Source organism: Melospiza georgiana, chromosome 4 (genome assembly GCF_028018845.1).
Source record: "Melospiza georgiana isolate bMelGeo1 chromosome 4, bMelGeo1.pri, whole genome shotgun sequence".
NCBI lineage: Eukaryota > Metazoa > Chordata > Aves > Passeriformes > Passerellidae > Melospiza > Melospiza georgiana.
The window spans coordinates 22160273-22179928 of NC_080433.1; the positions used below are offsets into that span (position 1 = coordinate 22160273).

Sequence of the window (19656 nt, forward strand, 5' to 3'; positions counted from 1 at the left end):
TCAGGCACCACTCAGCCTCTTCCCACCCTCCTTGTCCCCAAGGCAAAGGCAATAGGGTGCCAGGGTCCTTCCTCACCTTCCCAGAAGCTGGAGGCAAAGAGCTTTTGAGTGCAATTTTTTATGCCCTGCACTCTCTGCTCAATTCCTGAATAATAACAGGATTATTTGTTTGAGAAACAAATATGCTTATCTAGGATTTGGGTAACAGCAACTGCAAGACAGTGAGAAATGCTGGACTAGACAATGAAGGACACAAGATATGCACCCAGATTCAACAGCTGGAAGCAGACTGATAACACCTGGAATACAGTAAAATTTTAAGGAGTAACATTAAAACACCCCTGATATTATAAAATAGCTGAGTACTTTGCCCATTAACATAAGATGGCACAGGTACAGAGATTTCACTGGTTTGAAATGGAGTGGAGAAGCCAGTCAAACATTATTCAAAACAGAAGCTTAGATGAAGTGGTAGTTACTACACAAGTGTCCTTGAGCAGAGTCTCAAAACTTGGATTCTACTGTTTACACAACACAAAAGCCTAGCAAAACAGATGAGGGAAAAAAAAAAAAAAAAAATTCCAGGAACTCACTCCACATCCCCTAAACTCCTGCCACAAGACAGTAACAGGAAAACCCAACAATTAAACCATTAGAGTGAAAGGAACAGAAGGGAACACTGTAAACTATAGCTGTTTAGTCCAAAACTTCTGCAAAGAAATCACAAAAGTTTATCCACATAACCATGCTCAGGTATCATTCAGCAAGACACACCAAAGAGGCAGCTCTCTTTCACATATAAGCACTGAAGGAACAAGATTAAAATAATGAAGTATTTTAAAAGCAAACATAAAAAAAATACTCTAAACCAGATTTTTTTTGGTAGTTGAAATCACTTTTATTTGTGAGGAACGTCACCCATGCTGCACAGTTTCAAATAGATCTTAACAAGGAAAGCGGAAGTTTGTCCTCCCCATGTCCTGCAGTGAACAGGACTGGCACAGAAAAAAAACTCACACTTGGGAGGTTTAGCACCAGCATCCAATACAAAAAGCATTTTATTTCAATTTTAGTTCTTTGGTTGTTTGTTTTTTCCCTTTTCAGTTTGATACCAAAAGAAAAATTGAAAAAAATCAATACTAGCAAAACAGTGAAATTCTAGGGAAAAAAACCCCCAAAATCAAATAGCTCAACAGTTGCTGTTAAAACTAGGGAGGTGGTTCTTTCTGAATCGCGCTCTCTTTCTCTCTTCATGCATCTGTCTTGTAGGCGTTCCCTGGATCTCAGCTGCTGGTAAATTTTCTTTTACATTTTGGTATTTCAAATCTTTGCTTTCATCATCACTGTTGACAATTTATTGCTTGTGTGTTTTTTTGGTGTTACTTTTGAGTGATACTTTAGGACACCTGTTGAAGAGCCACATGTTAAAAAAATGCAGTTTAAGTTTCACTGTCTCAATAAATAGACAAGACGTCAAATGAAAAGAATTATAACAGGCAGGATAAGCACAACTGGCTTATCCTGTCCACAATCAAGATCTTCCTAAAATAAAATAACTCATCAGCAGATATTGTTACTATACAGACCAGAGAGCTTCCTGGAAAAAAAGAAATCAATTATAAAGTAAAACTTACTTTGTGACAAATCCAGAGGCAGAGGGAAGAAAGAAGAGAAAAGCAGTATCTTGGTTTGCCTCTACAGCACTCTCAGAACTTATCACAAATATCAAGCCCTACAGAAGGGGATGTGGCCAGAATCCTAGAAGCATACACACTCTGCTTTCACTAGGAAACAGAACTGTCCATATTCCTTACCTGAGTGATGGTAAAGGTGCCTGGGGAGCCGGACATTACTCAGCGCCACTCTGCTCTGTCACTGGAGCAGGATTTTCAGCAGGTGTTTCAGTTGTCTTTGCCTGAGACACAACAAACTCTTATTATAGGCAAAGGCTGACCTCCACACCCTTCCTCTCTTCAGCAGTACAGCCAGCATAATGCAAGTTTTAAAACAATCAAGAAAAATGCATCTCCAGAAAATATTTAATTTTAGTGTATTTCTTGTAATTGAGTATTACACAGCAGATTCTGTCAAGGGAGCACCTGAAGTAGACACTGAATGAGAAAAATCTTTCCTCATTAAAGTAGAATCTGTGTTTGCAAACAGTTTCCTGAAATTATCTGGTTCAAACAGTTCAGGAAATGGATCTAGAGCTTTCAAATCCACCTCTCATGCTACATACAGAGTTAAGGTTTATGGAAGCAGGAAAACACAACTGTTTGCCCTTCAAAAATAATTGTTACAGTCTGACCCCAATTAAGAACTATCCAGAAGCACTCCCTATCCTACTGCCTTTTAAGTTCCTTTTGAGATCAGGTGCTTATTCTCAAAGAGCATCAGAAGAAGCAGGCAAGGAAATCAGCATGTCAGATTTGGTCATCAGAATTATCCAGCACATGAATACATTTATTAAAAATTCACACAAGGCAGAAGGTCTTGGGCATTCACCCCATTAAAACCTCTGCTACATACAATCATTAAATCGTTTTGGTTGGAAGGGGACCCTGAAGATCACCTCATTCCAACCCTCTGCTATGGACAGGGATGTGACGGTGGTCACAAGGGTTTTGAGGTGAAGAGAGAGGTGAGAATGTTGACTTCATGTTCAGAAGGCTTGATTTATTATTTTATGAATATATATACTACATTATAACTATACTGAAAAGAATAGGAGGAAAAGTTCTCAGAAGGCTAGCTAAGCTAAGAATAGAAAAGAATGAATAACAAAGATTTGTGTCCTGGCAGAGAGCAAGATCCAGCTCTGCCATGAGTGGTCAGTAAATCCAAACATCCACAGGAGACCAATCACAGATCCACCCGTTGCATTCCACAGCAGCAGATAACCATTGTTTACACTTTGTTGCTGAAACTTCTCAGCTTCAGCAGGAAAAATCCTAACGAAAGGATTTTAATGAAAAGATGTTTGTGACACAGGGACACCTTCCACTATCCCAGGCTGCTCAGAGTTCCATCCAACCTGGCCTTGAACTCTTCCAGGGATTGGGCAGCCACAGCTTACCTGGGCAATCTGTGTCAGTGCCCCACCATCCTCATAAGGGAAATTTTTTTTTTCCTCATATCCAATCTAGACCTACTTCCTTTCAGTTTTAACTCATTCCCCCTTGTGCTGACTTGTCCCCCTTGTCCTGTCACTCCAGGCCCTTGCAACTGTCTTGCCTCATCTTTCCCTTCAGGCCCCGCAAGGCCACAATGAGGTTCCCCCAAAGGCTGAGGCAGCCCAACTCCCCCAGGGCTCCCTGGCAGGGAGGTGCTCGTGCCCTGAGCAGCTGCCTGTCCGTACCTCCTTGCCCTCCTGTGGCGGGGCGCTGGCTGGGCGCGGCCGGCGCCGGTAGTTGTAGGGGCGCCGGTAGCCGCGGCGCAGCGGCTGCTGGCTCATGGCACTGGCCTCGTGATGGTTCTCCTTGTTTTCAGCCTCTCCAGTCGCCGGGGCAGGGCGTGGGCGAGGGGGCCCTCTGAGAGGGGCAGAAAGAGGTGGTAAGAACAAAATCAAGAAAGGTTCAACTACAGTAGTTTTAGCCCAGCAAAACCTCCCAAAACCAAGGATCATCCTCAACGGTTTTGAGTTCTAGCAAACCATCCCTTCAGGGTTTGGCTGACATATGGGTGGAAAGGAAAGACAAGGAAAGTGGGTGTCTCTTCACTGCTGAAGCTACATCACCATATTCTGCTGTCTATCCTGCAATGAAGATGCAGCTAGCCCCTTTGAATTGCTAGCTAGCAGAAGAAACAAGCCAGTAGTGGCCACACAGGCTGATTGCGCTGAGTTAGCTTTGGCATGGCTAAATACCAGCCTAGTCCTATTCCTAATTAATGGTGGAGTCCTTGCAATCCTCCTCACTTCTGCCTGAAAACCACTCCTGGATCTTGGCTCTTTGCCTCATGTTGCCCCTCTTTACCAATTAGGAAAAGCACCTATCACAGGTGAGCTGGACCTGATTAGCTATCAAGTCCATGTTCTTGATGTACACAAGAGCATTTCGCCTGATTTCTAGTATATACAATGTTTATAAACTGTCAAAATCCAGCCAAAATCTAGTTCCCATTAGCTAACCCACAGCCACCAAGTCCCAAAAGCCAATTTAGCTTTTCCAAAGGAACACAACAAAAAGTGCCAGTGTCACTGGATCGAGTGCCTGTAAACAAAAGCAATATCTGTGAACTCAAACAGAAGCATTGCGCACTGATAGGCTGTATCATTCCTCTCATAGGAAAATTGCATCAGAAAATAACAAGTTTCCATTAGTCATGGACAAGTTACTCAGTCTGTGATTCAACCCCATGACGTGCAAAAGCCTCACTGGACTTGCTATGGCACTCTCTGACTGCCCAAAACTAATGAAGACTTGCAGGATTATATTTATTCAGCTTGGATGCCAACAAGCAGCAAGCATCAGTAGTATCCTATTTCCCACAGTCCTAGATAAAAGAGCCAAATTGAACATGAATATGCATCAACAGAAAAGCCCAAACTAGAGGTGGAAGGCTTGTGGCTTTAGACCCAGATTCCAAAAGGATGAATCCATTGTGCATTGAACAGGCAAGTCATTACAATTAAGAACAATCTTGTTATCCCTATCAAATTCAGCTTGTTGCTGCTCTTGCACTGTTATTCACCTTCTACTTTTTGTTTTTGAACAAACATGCACATGAAAAAATGGGGATTACATCATTTTTGCAGTTCATCTCTAAATTCTGTATTGGAATTTGACTTCATAAGCTACTTGATAAACAAGGACAATATGATGAGGGGCAACTGAGTGAATGGCAGACAAAGCAGCCCTATGAGGACCTTTAAAGGCAATTTGTCCAAACCCCTTCAACTAGATCAGGTGGCTCAGAGCACTCTCCAACCTGACCTTGGTAAGGGGCTTCTACCACCTCTCTGGGCAACATTTTCAGTAGAGCACTATTTCACTGTTCTACCACACTCATAGTAAAAAAGTCTTCCTTCCATTTATACTAAATCTCTTAGTTTAAAACCACTACCCTTCATGCTAACAAACACAACAGGCCCTCTTAAGAAGTTAATCTCCATCTTTCTTATAAGCCCCATTCAAGTACTGGGCAGTCAGCTCCCTCAGCCTGCTGGCCATGCTGCTCCTGCTGCACCCCAGGATATGGGTGGCTTTCTGGGCTGCAACTCCACATTTACCAGCTTACACACACAAGTTTTCACCCATCAGCACCCCCATCAGGGTCCCAGATAAAGTATAAGTTATTACTTATCCAGAAAAGTATGAGTGTTCATCTGGGAGGACATGGACACTGCAGCTGACTTCAATATGCTGCTCAGTTGTGAGAAGTAATGGGATGCTAAGAACTCTTTGCCCTTTCTAGGCCATTATGATTCTGAACATACAAGCACATGAAACAAATTTCTCCAAGTAATTAAAATGCTTCTCACTGTGCCTACCATTTGCATAAGTGCTCCCCCACTTGGAAGCCTGTACAGAGCACAAAAGTGACTGAGCAGAGGAACTGTACACACCTGCGATAGCGGGGACGGTAGGTAGGATTCCTGTGCACTTGCTGAAGTTGTCCTCCTTCTGTGACCCCATCCTTGATTTCTCCCTCAGCACCCTGCTACCCAAAGAAAACAAGTGTTGTATTTGACAGGCAGTATAGTAACCATAACACTGAATGCAAGCTCAAAACAAATATATCAGTACAGAAATCCCAGCATATTGGGTAAAAAGAAGCAGCAGATTCTCAAAAGGCTTAAATTCGGGCAAACTTAAGATGAGGACAAAACAAGAGCCACCAATACTGCTCCTGCTCCTCAGACTAAGAAGCTGTTCTTAGAAACATTCTGTCTGAACATATTAACTGCATTTCACGACATGAAATGCACTCTACGGGGTACATGTTATGGCAAGGCAGCTACTGATCAGGACAATTCTTTATTTGAAAAGCTAACAAAGACATAACACAGAAATTTGCCACAGACCACTTCACATTCTATACAAAGCCCCATTCCACAGGGAACCCCCCACAACAATACCAAGAGGTTTTAAGATAGAGTGTTTGATGTGATGTAATATAGTTTATCTTTCTACACAGTCCTTTCAATCTTTCAGAGATACAGTGGTTATCTTTCCCCTTTAGTTGCTAATTGATAAAGCTGCACGTTGGTTTGGGTGTTTTTTCTGGTTTGATTTTTCTTTGTGATTTGTGTTTTAAATGCCAGCCATCAGTAATGTCTGTTTTAGAAAATGTTACACGAGTTAGAGTTTCTCATGTATTATTCTTTCCCTCAAAAGAAGGAATTTAACAAGATACCTAGAAACAGAAGTGCATCTTCTGCATCTCATCCAGCAGGAAGCAAAAGCTGTGGCGTCCTAACAGCCCTTAGTAGTCTACCTTAAGTTTGACAGGTATCCTTCCCATTTTGCACAGCCATTTTGCACAACCACCATGACCATACACAATTAAAAGAACTGTGATGTTCTCTCATGTATAAAAATGATCGGGATAACTAAATATCCAAAGGAACTAGGATAGATAGTAGGAACAGTTAGTATCTGACAGCAGTTGAGGTATAATTGAGAGACTCAAAACTCAAAAAAATAACACTTCTCAGTTTACAACAGCTTTATACTGCTTATCCACTTTGCAATACCAAACTGTTCTGGTTTTGTTGAGATGCCTTGTACACCATAACTTGAAAGTTTATTAGACCTATGTTGCATGATCAGAAGTGCCTCAGACAGTCAAGTGAGAAACAGCCCTGCCAGTACTGTGTGTGGCAGCAGCAATGCAGGGAAAGGGGACTCACACTCCGAGGTGGGCCCCGGCGCCGGCCAAAGTAGCCCCGTCGGTAGCGGCGCCGGTCTGCAGCGTAGCGGCTGCCTTCCACGGGGACTCCATCTGGACCAGTGACATTGGCTGCCTCTGCACCCTGTAAGGGCAAAGGAAAGGTAGCCAGGGTGGTGTGAGAAAAGAACAACCAGCTACAGGGAGAAGATGAAACAGGAAAGAGGCTTATTTGCATAAGGAATCACTGTAACTTGGAACTTTCTCCTGCACAAGGCAAAAGGAGGTTTGCTATTCCCAACCCCTTAAACAAGAGAGTTATCATGAGTTAAGAGACTGAAATCCTATCCAACAGCCTGAGTTCAGAGGAGGAAGCAAGAAGGAACTGACAGTCAAAAATAAACCTCAAAAAATGTTCAGGAAAGTAGAAGCATAAGGAAATTGAAAGTTCTTACAGTTATTAAGCTATCAGACTTGAAGACAAATCATTCAGGGCAATGTAGGCCTCAGTTCATAATTACTGGGCAGGCTGTAGGCTTCCCATGTTCTCTCCAGGAACAACTGCAGATTCCAGAAGCACTAGGATGCAGTTTCCTAGTAGTTTGGATACATATCTAGAAATATGCCTTAATGACACCTTTAAAGAACAGATTTCCCCCAGAAAAGCTGTATGAATGCCACCAACCCAGTGGTTAACACATCAGACAGAGACATCAAAGACACAGCTAAAGTTGTGTGATATTATCTCTGTAGGACCACACCCTGTGGCTCCATGATCTCTCACCTTCTCTCCCTCAACCACATCAAATTCTACAGTCTCTCCATCACCAACGCTGCGCAGGTACTTCCGTGGATTGTTTTTCTTTATTGCCGTCTTGAAAGGAAAATGCATAAAAATATATTATTTTATGTTACTTATCTTACACATTATTAGCCCCACAGATGAGGGAAGGGCAGCATTTCTCTGCTACAATTCCAACTCTACACACCAGAGCAGTCACTGCACTAAGGTATTTCAAATAGACTGATGTCTCTTATTTCACAGGCCCACCAATACTCAGTTCAAGGTCTCCCCCTCTCTCACTATCTATAAGTTCATAAATCCCCTGCTGCTCCAGGATCTGCTCTGTCCAGCACACTGGATATGGAAATTACTGCAAATCTCTGCATGAACAGAGTTCATACTCGGTGCCAAGGCAGCACTAGCAGCAAGTGTGATCCCTGCCTTCAGTCATTAGGAGAGCAGTAGACCATCTAAAGAGAACTCAAGACCCAGAGCATTTCTGTAGAAGCATTAACTATATGGTATCATGGCAAGTCATAGCAACTAGAAAAGAATTACTATAACTCTGGTGCAACAAATTAGCATTTAATCTAAGCACTGTAAATGAGACCACAAATATTAGGTGAGTCTGTAATAACACAGAATAGTACCAGAACAGACAGATGGAATCTTAGCCATCTCTGCAAAGAAACCCCAAAGTAGTACAATAATAGCTATTAATGATAATACTCTTATTGTTACATAAAAATAACAACATGGGTTTGGATCAAAGCCGGTTATACACCTCCTCAGACTCACAGGAAACACTCCAAACTCCTGGAGCAATTTTCAGTCTACAAATACCTTGCTTGTACTCTGTGGAGTACTTCTAGGACTCCACAAAAGGCTTTTATCAAGACAAGCCTATGGTCTGTTCATTAGGCAAGGCTTTGCAAACTGGAAGATGCCAGGGAGAAAAGACCAAGACATGTTTTGTACAAGCTAATTCAGTCACTATTTTCTCACTGAAAGATTATTATCTTGCACTAGATTATTAAAGACCAATTCACATTCCTGATGTGGGAACCTTTAGTTAGCATGAAGGAGGGAGATGCAGAGCCAGCAAAGAGAAACACACATGGAAACACAGGGCATAAACCTGGCTTAAAAAATTGGATGTGGGGCAGCAACAGGAGAGCCAGTTGTCCTGTCTGTCTGCAGAATGACCATCAGTGGAGCTGTTACCTCTGCATAGCAACAATATTTAGTCAACAGCCCCAAAATATTTCCAACTGAAGGAAAAATTTATTCAGTTTAAAGCTCATCTTGACTACTCTAGGAAACCTGCTTTCCTTGCTGCTCAATACAGTCTCCTTTGTGTTTCAGGCCACAGACCAGCATGTCCTTCTAGCCATACCTTTCCCTATATCCTGAAGCATCCCTGAACAGCCTAAGGAAGGGTGCAAGAGTGTACATACTATAATTGTCAAAGCAAAAGTATTCCAAGAGGTTTGGGATTTTTTAATACAGAAACAGAATGACCTGTTCAAATCAATTCCTTTGGGAATTACTTTAGCAAGCAGAGACTCCACAAGTACCTCAAACAACTTTGTTTGCTTTCTGCAAACATTTTCTTTAGTATAACTGTCCCACTTCTAAAAATCACATCAAAGTGTTTGCTTTGCCATAAATTTTATATACTAGTACTAAAAGCCTTAATCTGCAGCAAAGTTATTGATTTAGTACTATTTGTACTGAAACAAGTACTATTTGACTAAAACTTCTAAACTTGTGCTTTGCATGTCACAGAGATGTCAATAAGCTGTATTTCAAACTCCTTCCCCTTCCCTGTAAGTGCAGAAGAAGGACTAAAAAATTTATTTTCAGCAGAGATAGATGAAGCTCCTCAAATACCCTTCAAAAAGCATAATGAAAGATAAAAGCAACAGTATTCCACATGTTCTGTTCCCAGCTTTATGGGCAGAAACTTCAAGAATCCAGATCTGCCACTGCCAGCAGAAGGTAGAGGCTGCAGTAGGCTGGAGCTTGTTTTATAAAGGCAATCAGGACAACTTTAAGTAAATCCTAGAAATCCAAGCAGAAACTCTAAAGCTTTACTACTTCAGCTGCAGATAAACATCACTGAAATAAGCCTCTAACAAGCCTAAGCTCTAAGCTTGATGAAAAGACTTTTACTCTGTGTATCCAGAGGGAAGAGAGCACTATTCTCCCTGTTACTGTTTACCAGCATGCTGCAGGCTCCAGCTTCTCTGATTCAGAAGACAGATGTTTCATATTAACAGACAACACTCAACAACAAAGCCTTTCCTTTCCCAGGGGGAACACTGATGACCAGGCAACCAGAAGAGCCTCCAGAGCTAGTTCAGGTTCTTGTTTGAAAGAGTTCTTTCCATATGCTCATACCACCACATCATCAGCACATCCAGCCTTGTCCCAGTAACAGCCAAAATTTGTTACACTGATTCCTGGTGCAGGTACTTCAGGCTGTGCATGATCAACATAATCCAGTGAAGTGAAGAGAAAGATTAACTCCTCCTCACAGCTCATTGATTTCAACTCTACCTCATTAAATGTAACTGCTCTGGCTGCTGACATGTTTCCTGTTGTTAAATTGTGAGACACACTGCAGCCCATGAGGCAGATGGATCCCTTCTGCTCACAGCACCTGTAGCTGACTGACACAGTGCCCTGGGCAGCACCTTGCACCAACCAACCAGACAGGGATGCAAAGCAAAGAGCTGTCCTTCCCAGAAACACTGCCTGGGGCCCCTGCAACACAAAGGGTTAACTCAAAGCAAGCCATGCATGCCCTAAAAAGAAAAGCATTTTAATCTGTACTAGTTATAAATAGCATCCAATAGCCAGACACCAAGCACTAACCCCCATTCCAATCATGAGGTCGGCGGTTCCATGCAGGGGAGGCAGGGAGAAGCTGTATCTATTCAACTAGGTCAGCCTTATTCTGAAGGGATTAGGAGTGTAATCCAGCCCCTCCCAGGCACGAGGGCACTGTCAGCACAGAGGGAGCTTGAAGCAGGATGTTTGCTCACACATGGATTGGCCTCCCTCCTCAGACAGCCTCACCAGGAGCTCTGGCTGTCCCAGGCTCTGAGAGTGAGCACATCCAGGTGCAGGATGAGGAACATCTGACTGCTGCCAAGCCAGAGCAGCACCAGAAGCCTCTACTCTGCCATGCACAGCCTGCCAAGAGGGTTAATCTGATGCAGGCCTGCACATGATGTGGTATTTCTGAAACAAAGCCAGTTTTGCTCACACCAAAAGGACTTCAGCCACAGGAGAGGGGAAGTGCCCACTCCTCTCCACAAACACTCACCAGCTTACATTTAGGGGAACAATCTCCTCTACAGGTGAAGGAGACAAAACAGCACAGATAACACTACCTTTCTGTTTGGGTCTCAGCTGGCAGCCCTCCCAAGCAGAATAACACTGATCCACATTATCTGTCATCAGCACAACAGCCATTTCCCAGGATATTGTCTCACAAGTATCAAGGAAACCTCATTTGTCTTTAAGGGAGCACTGCCTCTCCAGAACACATTTCTCTTCCAGAACTGTTCCCACCCTCCTCTGGACACAATCCCACGAGACCACAGATGTGTCAGCATGCCCACAGCACAGGCTGCTAAGGAAGGAAAATGACCATCAAAAATCTGTATATGCACTGACAGCTCTTGCTCTCAAGCCCACCAGCTGAATCAAGAACATGTACTGTGGACACTTCCCAACATCATTTTCTCTCATAACAGGCACTAGATTTATCCCCTTCCAGCTCCAGCCAGGTTCAGATAATGGGTGTACACCCTATGACCCAGAGAAACAGTTACCACTGTTACCACAGTTACCACTATTTAGTCATCAAGACACAAGAACTAAACTAACTCTCAGTGTTGACTCACCAGCTAAGGATATATACACATATCCTCATTCTCAGTGACCAGCTTTGGGAAGAAACTTCCTGGTTACATTTGATAGAAATGCTGTCACACCACAGAGAAAGCTCATGCTCTCAAAGATCACATGAGCCTGCAGACATTTTATATGGGACAAACTCTAGGGGCAAGACTGCACTTTCCGGTGAATGATGCAAAGCCAGATCTAAGCCAACTAATCATTTGACATCAGCATGGAGACAGCATCCTCTGTCTTGCCATTATGTGCCTGCAACCTGAGAGTCACAGTATAAACTTAGAACAGCCTCCTGACAGCTTAAGGAAAGTCAACCAATAACAAGCCACTGGGCAAGCTCTCTCTGCTTGGGCATATTTGGCACACAGCCTTCCTCCTCTTCTGCCTAAGAGCAGCTGCCTTGTGCAGAAACAGCTGATGGCAACCCAGGCTGGTCAAGAGCCAGACTAGATCACTTTCTCTCCAATACCAGGGAGGGCAGACAGAACAGACCTGCAAGTGAAGAGAGCAGGAAGAAACAAAAGGCACAAGGAGCATGAGGAAACAGGGGAAGGACAGACAACAGCAGCAAGGTATTCACAGAGGAATCATCTCACCAAGAAGAGACAACCAAACAAAAACCACACCAAAAAACACCTTTAGTGTTCAAATTAGAGCAGACAAAAAGGGTTAAGAAGGGTTAAAATACCTAGCCCTTCATAGAGAAGGAAAACAACCTAACATTTCTCCCTGAAAACTTCAACATACATATCCACTCAAGTTATCTGCAGAAAATATTCTAAGGAGAAGCCAGGACAAGGTTGTGGAGCTGTTGTAGGAAGCTGCATTAGAAAGCTACCACAGCACACATGTCTAAGCACAGCTCCTGCTGTCTTACCTGATGAACAAACACATCTTCTTTGGTATCATTTCTGTGAAAAGAAAGTGAGAAGTCATAAGAGTTTAGACTTAAGAGACTTTAATAGAAATTCCTGGCTTTTCAAGTGAAACCCTCCTTCTCCTAGCCTGTAGCACATGCCCTGAATTCCATACATTCTGTCTAAGCCTATGCTACAAAACCCTGCTCTGAACTTCTATGGTCATTTGCTTGAGAACAGAAAAGGTTCCCAGGCCTTCAAAAGGGTGAGAAGATGGGGGAGGTTCTCTGTAATCTTCTGGTAAATATTCTGTGTTTTCTTTTATGCAGGGGAGAGCTGATGACTGGACTGCTTGTTTTTCACTACTCTAACTCCCCAAAAACACTTTCAGAGGGACTGCAACCTGAGCTGTTACCCCAGAGGTCAAACAAGACTATCAACAGGACTGGCCACAGCTGTTAACAGAGATCTCCTTTCAGTGAAATTCAAAGCAAAGAGGCACAAGAGGTGTCAGGAGAGTCCACAGGAGGAGGACCCAGATATGAACGTGAGGTTTTCTGGATTAGGCCAGACACTTCAGGCTTCCACATACAAAACACAGAGATATAAGTCTGAGACCTTGAATCTGTGTTCCCATACAACAAAAAAGAGCCTAAGCCCTGCCATCTGTTCACTCAATTCCTTCTCAACAAACACAACAGGTGGGTCAAAGAGTTTGTGAAGATAATGCGTAATCCCAAATTTGTTGTCCTGAATTGAAGCAATAGTAGATTTCACATTAGGAAAAAAGTTAACAAGTTAATACACCACAACCAGGTGAAGGCTCTTAGATCAACTGCTATTACATATTTTAAGAGGACTTCCTAATTAAAACTCTTCTTCTGAGCTTATGTAACACTGGATAATAACCTCCAGAGACTGAGATTAATACCATAACACGACTGGCTTCAGATCCACAAACGTGGGGTCTTCTACCCCTTTCTGCACTGTCCAACTCACCCAAATCTGCCTGATGTGTAACAACTCAAGTGAAATAACTTGTCAGGTATGTTTTTTGGAAGACAAGTGTTCAGCATGCAGCAGTTTCATTCCTCAAAAACGCACACAAAACATTTAAGCCCCTCAACCACAAAGATATTTCAGCCTTAAAAGCCAGAGTTTCCTCCAGTAAACTGAAAGCATGGGTCCTCTGCACCTAAGGTTACAGATGTCCATCTAGAGATGACCAATCTCACCTACAGCTGTTTGGATTCTCAATGGTATTCAGAGATTTGTTTGTGCCCAGAGAAGAGGGAAAAACCAAAAGATACAAAGAGAAAATTTCTATGAAACTCAGGCCTGGCATACTTTCAGTGAGATACTATCAGGGAATCTCAATGAGTACCCACTGGAGCTATTCTGACCAAGCAGTTAACACTTTAAGTTTACCCAAAAGCATTTCCCCTCATCCTCCTACCTTTCCCAGGCCTTTGAAAAAAGTCAGGCAGTCACTAAAGAGTATGTAGCTCATTAAGAGTGTAGCAGAAGTAAACATGAGAAACAGGTAACAGACCAAATTTGTAGAGTTTGACCCTTTCTGTTTTCTCCCCATGCACATAATCTTTTATTGGAGGCTGAGGTGCTTAAGAAAGTTTACTGAGTGCCTGGCCAAAGCTGACTATCAACTGCATGAGCTTGTAGTCAGGTCCTGAGGTCTCTGTTGCAATCAGTAACACGTGGCCTATCTTGTGTACTACGAGTCTTAGTACAGCATAAATACAACTATCAGAATTTAAACATACCTGTTGATAAAGCCATATCCATTTCTGACATTGAACCACTTGACTGTGCCAAGAACTTTGGTGGCTGGAAAGAAAATTAAAGAAGTTAATCTAAAATATAAGGAAGTAAATAACATTGCATAAATACTTCTATAACTGCATATGAAGTTACAACAGCTTATTCTGTTCCCTTAACACTCAAAGTGTGCCTTCATCTCCCAGTTCAGCTCATTCTAATGCAGTAACAAGACAGTACTTTAACACACTATTCTTCAGTCAAGGGTTTACCACACACCACAAAACCTAGCCCTATTTTCAGAATAGATGCTGAATTCTATTATTCTCTATCCCAGAAATGGGCAGCAAAGCTGAAAATCCCACTTGCAGTTCATCAGTTCCCTTCAGGTTAGTAGCTAGACATGAAATACAACCTGAAGGAAACTGTCTACAATTCCTCTCTTTTACTTACAGTTACCTTTCTTCCTTGAAAACCAGAACTGCCCAAAGAAGCAGTATCAAGTACTGTGCAACCCTCTCTAGTGGAAAGGCAGCACATCCTTATTCTGGAAAAGCTCCTTCTTGCATTGTCAGCATCATACTAACCAAGTAAGACCCCACAAGACTTGCTTTTGGTTTTTTTTTTCTTTTTTTAGTACTCTTACTGATAAGATGATCTGTGATTGTGATGCCTTAAGTTTGAACTTTCATATTTTTCAGACTCCATACGGTCTTAGTAACTATGAACTTCATATGAAGTGTTAGCAAGCTCTCTTCACAGCTGAATTAGACAAAACAATCCTTTTCCAGCCTGAGAACCAAGCTTCAGGCTACAGCTTTAGGCCCAAAAGTACAAACAACAGCAAATTGACGAGAGCAATGTGAGAGGATGGGACTTCATAACCTGAAGCTGAAATTGGACAATTAATCCCAATATGTAAATAGACCAAAACTTATTAAAGTGTGAAAACTCATGACTGGTCATACACCTTGGGCAGAGCCACACAGGGTTCCTGTACTGCCCAAGGTGCATCCCTTGAAGGCCTTTTAATAAATACCTGCTTTATTCCTTTAAAACTGTTTAGCCTCTGCTCCAGGTTGCCTCTCTAGGCATCAACTGTGTAGTTTAGTTACAAAGTGACCAACTTCATGTTCTGTGACTTTCAGTATCAAGGCAAGCTCCTGTCTCCACAGTAAAACAGCATTTACTTAGAAGCCACACTACAGTGTTTTACAGGAGCTGGCAAAACCTGTTTCTCCAACTTGTAGGCATGTGTAGGAGGAACTCGACAGTGATGGAGGCAGTTCAACCTCTCCTTACCTCACAGCAAATGGATGGACACCACCAACTTGTACTTTTCAAACTCCTGGTTAAAGGAGAGCTCTAGCCTCTATAATTGACGAGCTGTTACTTGTTAACACAGCTCAATTACAGCTACTTAGGCAACCCGTGTACTTACTTGAAAAGGGTCCAGTCACCTACAGACAACTGCGTGCTAAAAACCTCACACACACGTTTTGGGGGTGCCAGGAACTCAAGAGGCAATAAAGGAAAACAGAAAAGAGAATCTCCAGTTTAGAAGTCCACACCACTCTGCTAGAGGCAAGAACACACTGTAAATTGTTACCTCCATCTACTCTACACCTGTATTCTTTCCAAATATTCACAAAGAGATGACAGAGCCAGCCAGACCTCTGGGCTCACGGCCCCTCAAGTAAGAGTGTCTGACAACAGCAGTGCATTGTAGCACTGCTGCTGTTATTACTGCCAATAACAGGCCCTTTCCCATTGCCCTTTGAGAAGTGAAGTTTTTGGTCTTCTTTAATATACTTTTTAGTAGAAAATGTTCTTATTCAGAAGCAGTGAAGTCTTAACATGACTGAGATACCACCTAGCAAAAAAGAGTCTGCCTAGTGCAACATGCATTCCCAAGAATTCTTGTTTACTGGAACAGAAAAACATTCCTTCAGTGCCAAACTGGTTCAGTAAACAGTGTTCAGCACCAGTATTTATAGCTGTGCTTTTAGGTTTAGTTTCATAGGGACATCACCACATACAGACACCTCCTGCTACCACAATGGCATTGGCTACAAGAGCTCCCTGCACTCACACAAATCAACAGGAGGGGACAGGGGAACACAGAAATAGTGCCAACAGTACCTGCAGGTTTCAGCCTGCTTTGAGAAACAATGTCAGTACCACTGCTTCCCTCAACATCATCCCTTCCCTCCTCTGCAAAACAGCTCTGGAATCTGTCAGCCTACTTGAACCAGATTAGGAAGAAGCCTAGGAAGCATGACAAAAACCCTCAGAGGGGTCAAGAGGCTGGGGAAGGAGAGGCTGTCAAAACTCACTCTGTGGCCAGCTAGCTGCTGCTAAGTGGAGGAGTATGCACACAGTTTAAAAACAACATTGTTCCATGGGGGAGACTCCAATATATTCCCCCTAAAGCAGTGTGCTTGCAAAATTAGACATCTACAGTCTCCCCTAAGTATCATTGTGGGCCAAAAAAAAACTTCAGACAAAAGCATGACACTGAACATCCATGGCACAGTCACTGGTAAGCCTGAGCAGGGAAGTCTGGCAAGGAGGAGGACAAGCCCAGAGGAGAGCACAGTAACCAGCTGAACTGATGAGTCACAGAAGGCAGTTGGTGTGCTGACGTACATCCCACCAGCAAGTGGAAGCCCACATACTTGTACAAGATGCTGTCCTCTGACACTATCAGAGGAAACAATCACCAGCCACTCCTACCCATGACAAAATAGCCTTTTAACAAGGAGAGCCAAAGCTTCCTGTGACCAGGCAAAAAGAGAAAGTTGAGTAACCTTTACCCATATTCCTAGAAGCCAGACATCTGGATGCCTCAAGCAAGCATAAGATTTTGCTTCTAATGGGAACTTTGTAAAAGAAGGCTTAAGGGAACATAACTACACAGGTGACCATTAACAGGGACATATGAGGTGGACTTTAAGTCAATTTTCAATTAGCATTTACAGTGATCCTTTTCCTCATCATTCCTAATAAAAAGCTTGCCTAGCAATAAGGGCATTTTCCAAAACCATCACCATGGTGGTTTTCATTTTCCTGCTCGTTCAGGAAAGGTACTTCTACCTTCACTTCCCCCGACCCCTTCTCTCCAAGCAATGGGAATAGGTGAACAAGGTAAAAGCATTACCAGGAATGAAATAAGCCACATTAAGGCAAGAAGCAGCCAGATATACCAGCAGATATGGATGTGCTGATTCCTGTGTACTAATTACTGACAAATGAGGTAACAGAGAAAAAAAAAAAATGAATCACACAAGCTGTGCCTCCAAGCTCTGCTTTGCTAGAATTCTTTCTAACTCCTCTCCAGAGAAATCCTTTACCGGGACTCTCTTTCTTGCAGCAAAACCTCAGTTCTCCCCTTCAGAAGAGAAGGTCTTGTGTATCCTTAAGGAAATCTGAGACCCTACACTGTAAGTCAGCTTCAACTTTGCCTTTACCAAACCCTCAGAAGTTACACAGTTACAATCAGTACACCCCTATCGGCAGCAGCCTGCAGATGTGAAGTCCTGCCCTTTTCAACAGGTTGATCCTATTTAATCGCAGTGAAAACGAGCTACACTTGCTACGCACTGGGCTTGAGCAGAGAGATGGCAACATGACATTTCGTTTGCCTTCTTACTGATAGTAAAGTAGAAAGCAAACCCCGCCCCTCCAAAAGAATCCTCAAAACAAACAAACCCCACTAAACCTGGAAGCACTACTAAAGCAAGATTCTTTATGGATAGAAAAGTTGTTCCAGGACTTTAACATTAAGGAGAGGCACACAGGGTTTCGAGCAGCCCTTCCCGGGGGGCCGCCGCCGGCAGGTGCCGGGACGGGCTGAGCCGGCCGTGCCGCGCTCGCTGTCCCGCACGCTCCGGGCCGATGAGGCACACCCGGGCTCCCGCCCAGCTCCCGAGCGCGTCACGGCCGGCGCCGCGCGGCTCCCCCGGCCCGCGGGGAGGAGGCGGCCCGGCCTGACTCACGGCGTGGGGCGGGGGGGAGCGCGCCGGGCCGGGCTGCGGGCGGCGGCCGCCGGCGGACCCCGCGCCCCGCTGCAGGTGCGCCGCCAAGTTGCGAGCAGGGCCCGGTACTCACCCAGCACTTTCTTCGCCGACGCGGCCGCCGCGGTTGTGGTTGTGGCTGCGGCGGCGGCGCCGGGGGCCGCCTCAGCAACAGCCGCACTCGGGGCGGCGGCGCTGGCGGGGCTCTTGGGAGCGGCGTCCGGGACGGCGGGCGCGGGCGGCGCGGCAGCCGCGGCCGGGACGGGCGGCGCGGCGGGCGCAGGGCTGGCGGCGCTGGTCTCCGGCGCCTCGCTCATGGTGCCGGGCGGAGATGTTGGGTGCTCGGCCGCGCTCGGTCTTACTGCCCCCAAAATGGCCCCGCCGAAGTTTTAACACAGTCAGCGGGGGCCGGAGCGGCACGCGCGCTGTCTCATTAGCATTTAAAGGGGCCGCGCCGGCAGCCAGCGGGCGGCGTCGGGTGCGCGTCCTGTGGCGGCACGGCACGGCACGGCACGGCACGGCACGGCACGGCACGGCACGGCACGGCGAGAGAATCTACAATATACAACTCATCGACTGCAATCTACAACTTCTTCGTGAGGGGAAGTGGAGGGGCAGGCTGTGATCTCCGCTCTCTGGTGACCAGGGACCGGACCCAGGAACGGCTGGAGCTGTGTCAGGGGAGGGGCAGGGTGGATATCAGGGAAAGGTTCTTCCCCAGAGGGTGCTGGGGCACTGAACAGGCTCCCCAGGGATGGTCACGGCGCCAAGGCTGCCACAACTCCAGGAGCGTTTGGACAGCGCTCTCAGGGATGCACAGGGTGGGACTTTTGGGAGCGGTCTCGAGCAGCGCCGGGAGCTGGACTCGGTGATCCTTGTGGGTCGCTTCCAGCGCAGGGCGTATTCCGTGATTCGGGGACATGGCATTGCACGGCGTGGGTGGGCGCTCTCCGGCCGCTTGTCCGTGCCTGCCCGTGGCCACACGCGCACACAGGCGTGTGTGTGTGTCCGTGTGTCCGTGTGCGCGGTCCCTGAGGCCGCCCCGCTGGGGGCGCTGCGCGGGCGCGGCGCTGGAGGGAGATAGCGCGGGTTTGGGGCGCGGGCGCTCCGTGCGAGGTAGGAGCGCTCTGCTGAGGGGCTGCGGGGCTCGCTGAGCAGCTGCGGGGTGTCGCTGAGGGCTGCGGGGTGTCACTGAGCAGCTGCGGGTTGTCGCTGAGCAGCTGCGGGTTGTCGCTGAGCAGCTGCGGGGTGTCGCTGAGCAGCTGCGGGGTGTCGCTGAGGGCTGCGGGGTGTCACTGAGCAGCTGCGGGTTGTCGCTGAGCAGCTGCGGGGTGTCGCTGAGCAGCTGCGGGGTGTCGCTGAGGGCTGCGGGGTATCGCTGAGGGCTGCGGGGTGTCGCTGAGGGCTGCGGGGTGTCACTGAGCAGCTGCGGGGCTCGCTGAGGGGCTGCGGGGCTCGCTGAGGG

General features: G+C 45.4%; 1 protein-coding gene across 1 annotated transcript; it reads right to left on the minus strand.

The window, feature by feature from the left end:
- Window positions 1-873: 873 nt before the first annotated feature.
- YBX3 (Y-box binding protein 3) lies at window positions 874-18508 on the minus strand. The gene is made up of 9 exons (XM_058022417.1): window positions 18286-18508; window positions 14181-14244; window positions 12420-12453; window positions 7616-7705; window positions 6854-6976; window positions 5567-5658; window positions 3359-3530; window positions 1815-1915; window positions 874-1406 (listed from the first exon to the last, which is right to left on the minus strand). Exons 1-8 carry the CDS (start codon window positions 18506-18508, stop codon window positions 1850-1852), a joined length of 864 nt encoding a protein of 287 aa, XP_057878400.1. The 3' UTR covers window positions 874-1406; window positions 1815-1849.
- Window positions 18509-19656: the final 1148 nt, after the last annotated feature.

Bases quoted from the DNA above. Each gene is read 5' to 3' on its own strand.
- YBX3 (XM_058022417.1), bottom strand. From the start codon at position 18,508: ATGAGCGAGGCGCCGGAGACCAGCGCCGCCAGCCCTGCGCCCGCCGCG. The intron at 12,454-14,180 runs GTATGTTTAAAT...TTCTTTTCACAG, and splicing joins GGATATGGCTTTATCAACAG to AAATGATACCAAAGAAGATG. The intron at 6,977-7,615 runs GTGAGAGATCAT...TTGCCCTTACAG, and splicing joins ATGTGGTTGAGGGAGAGAAG to GGTGCAGAGGCAGCCAATGT.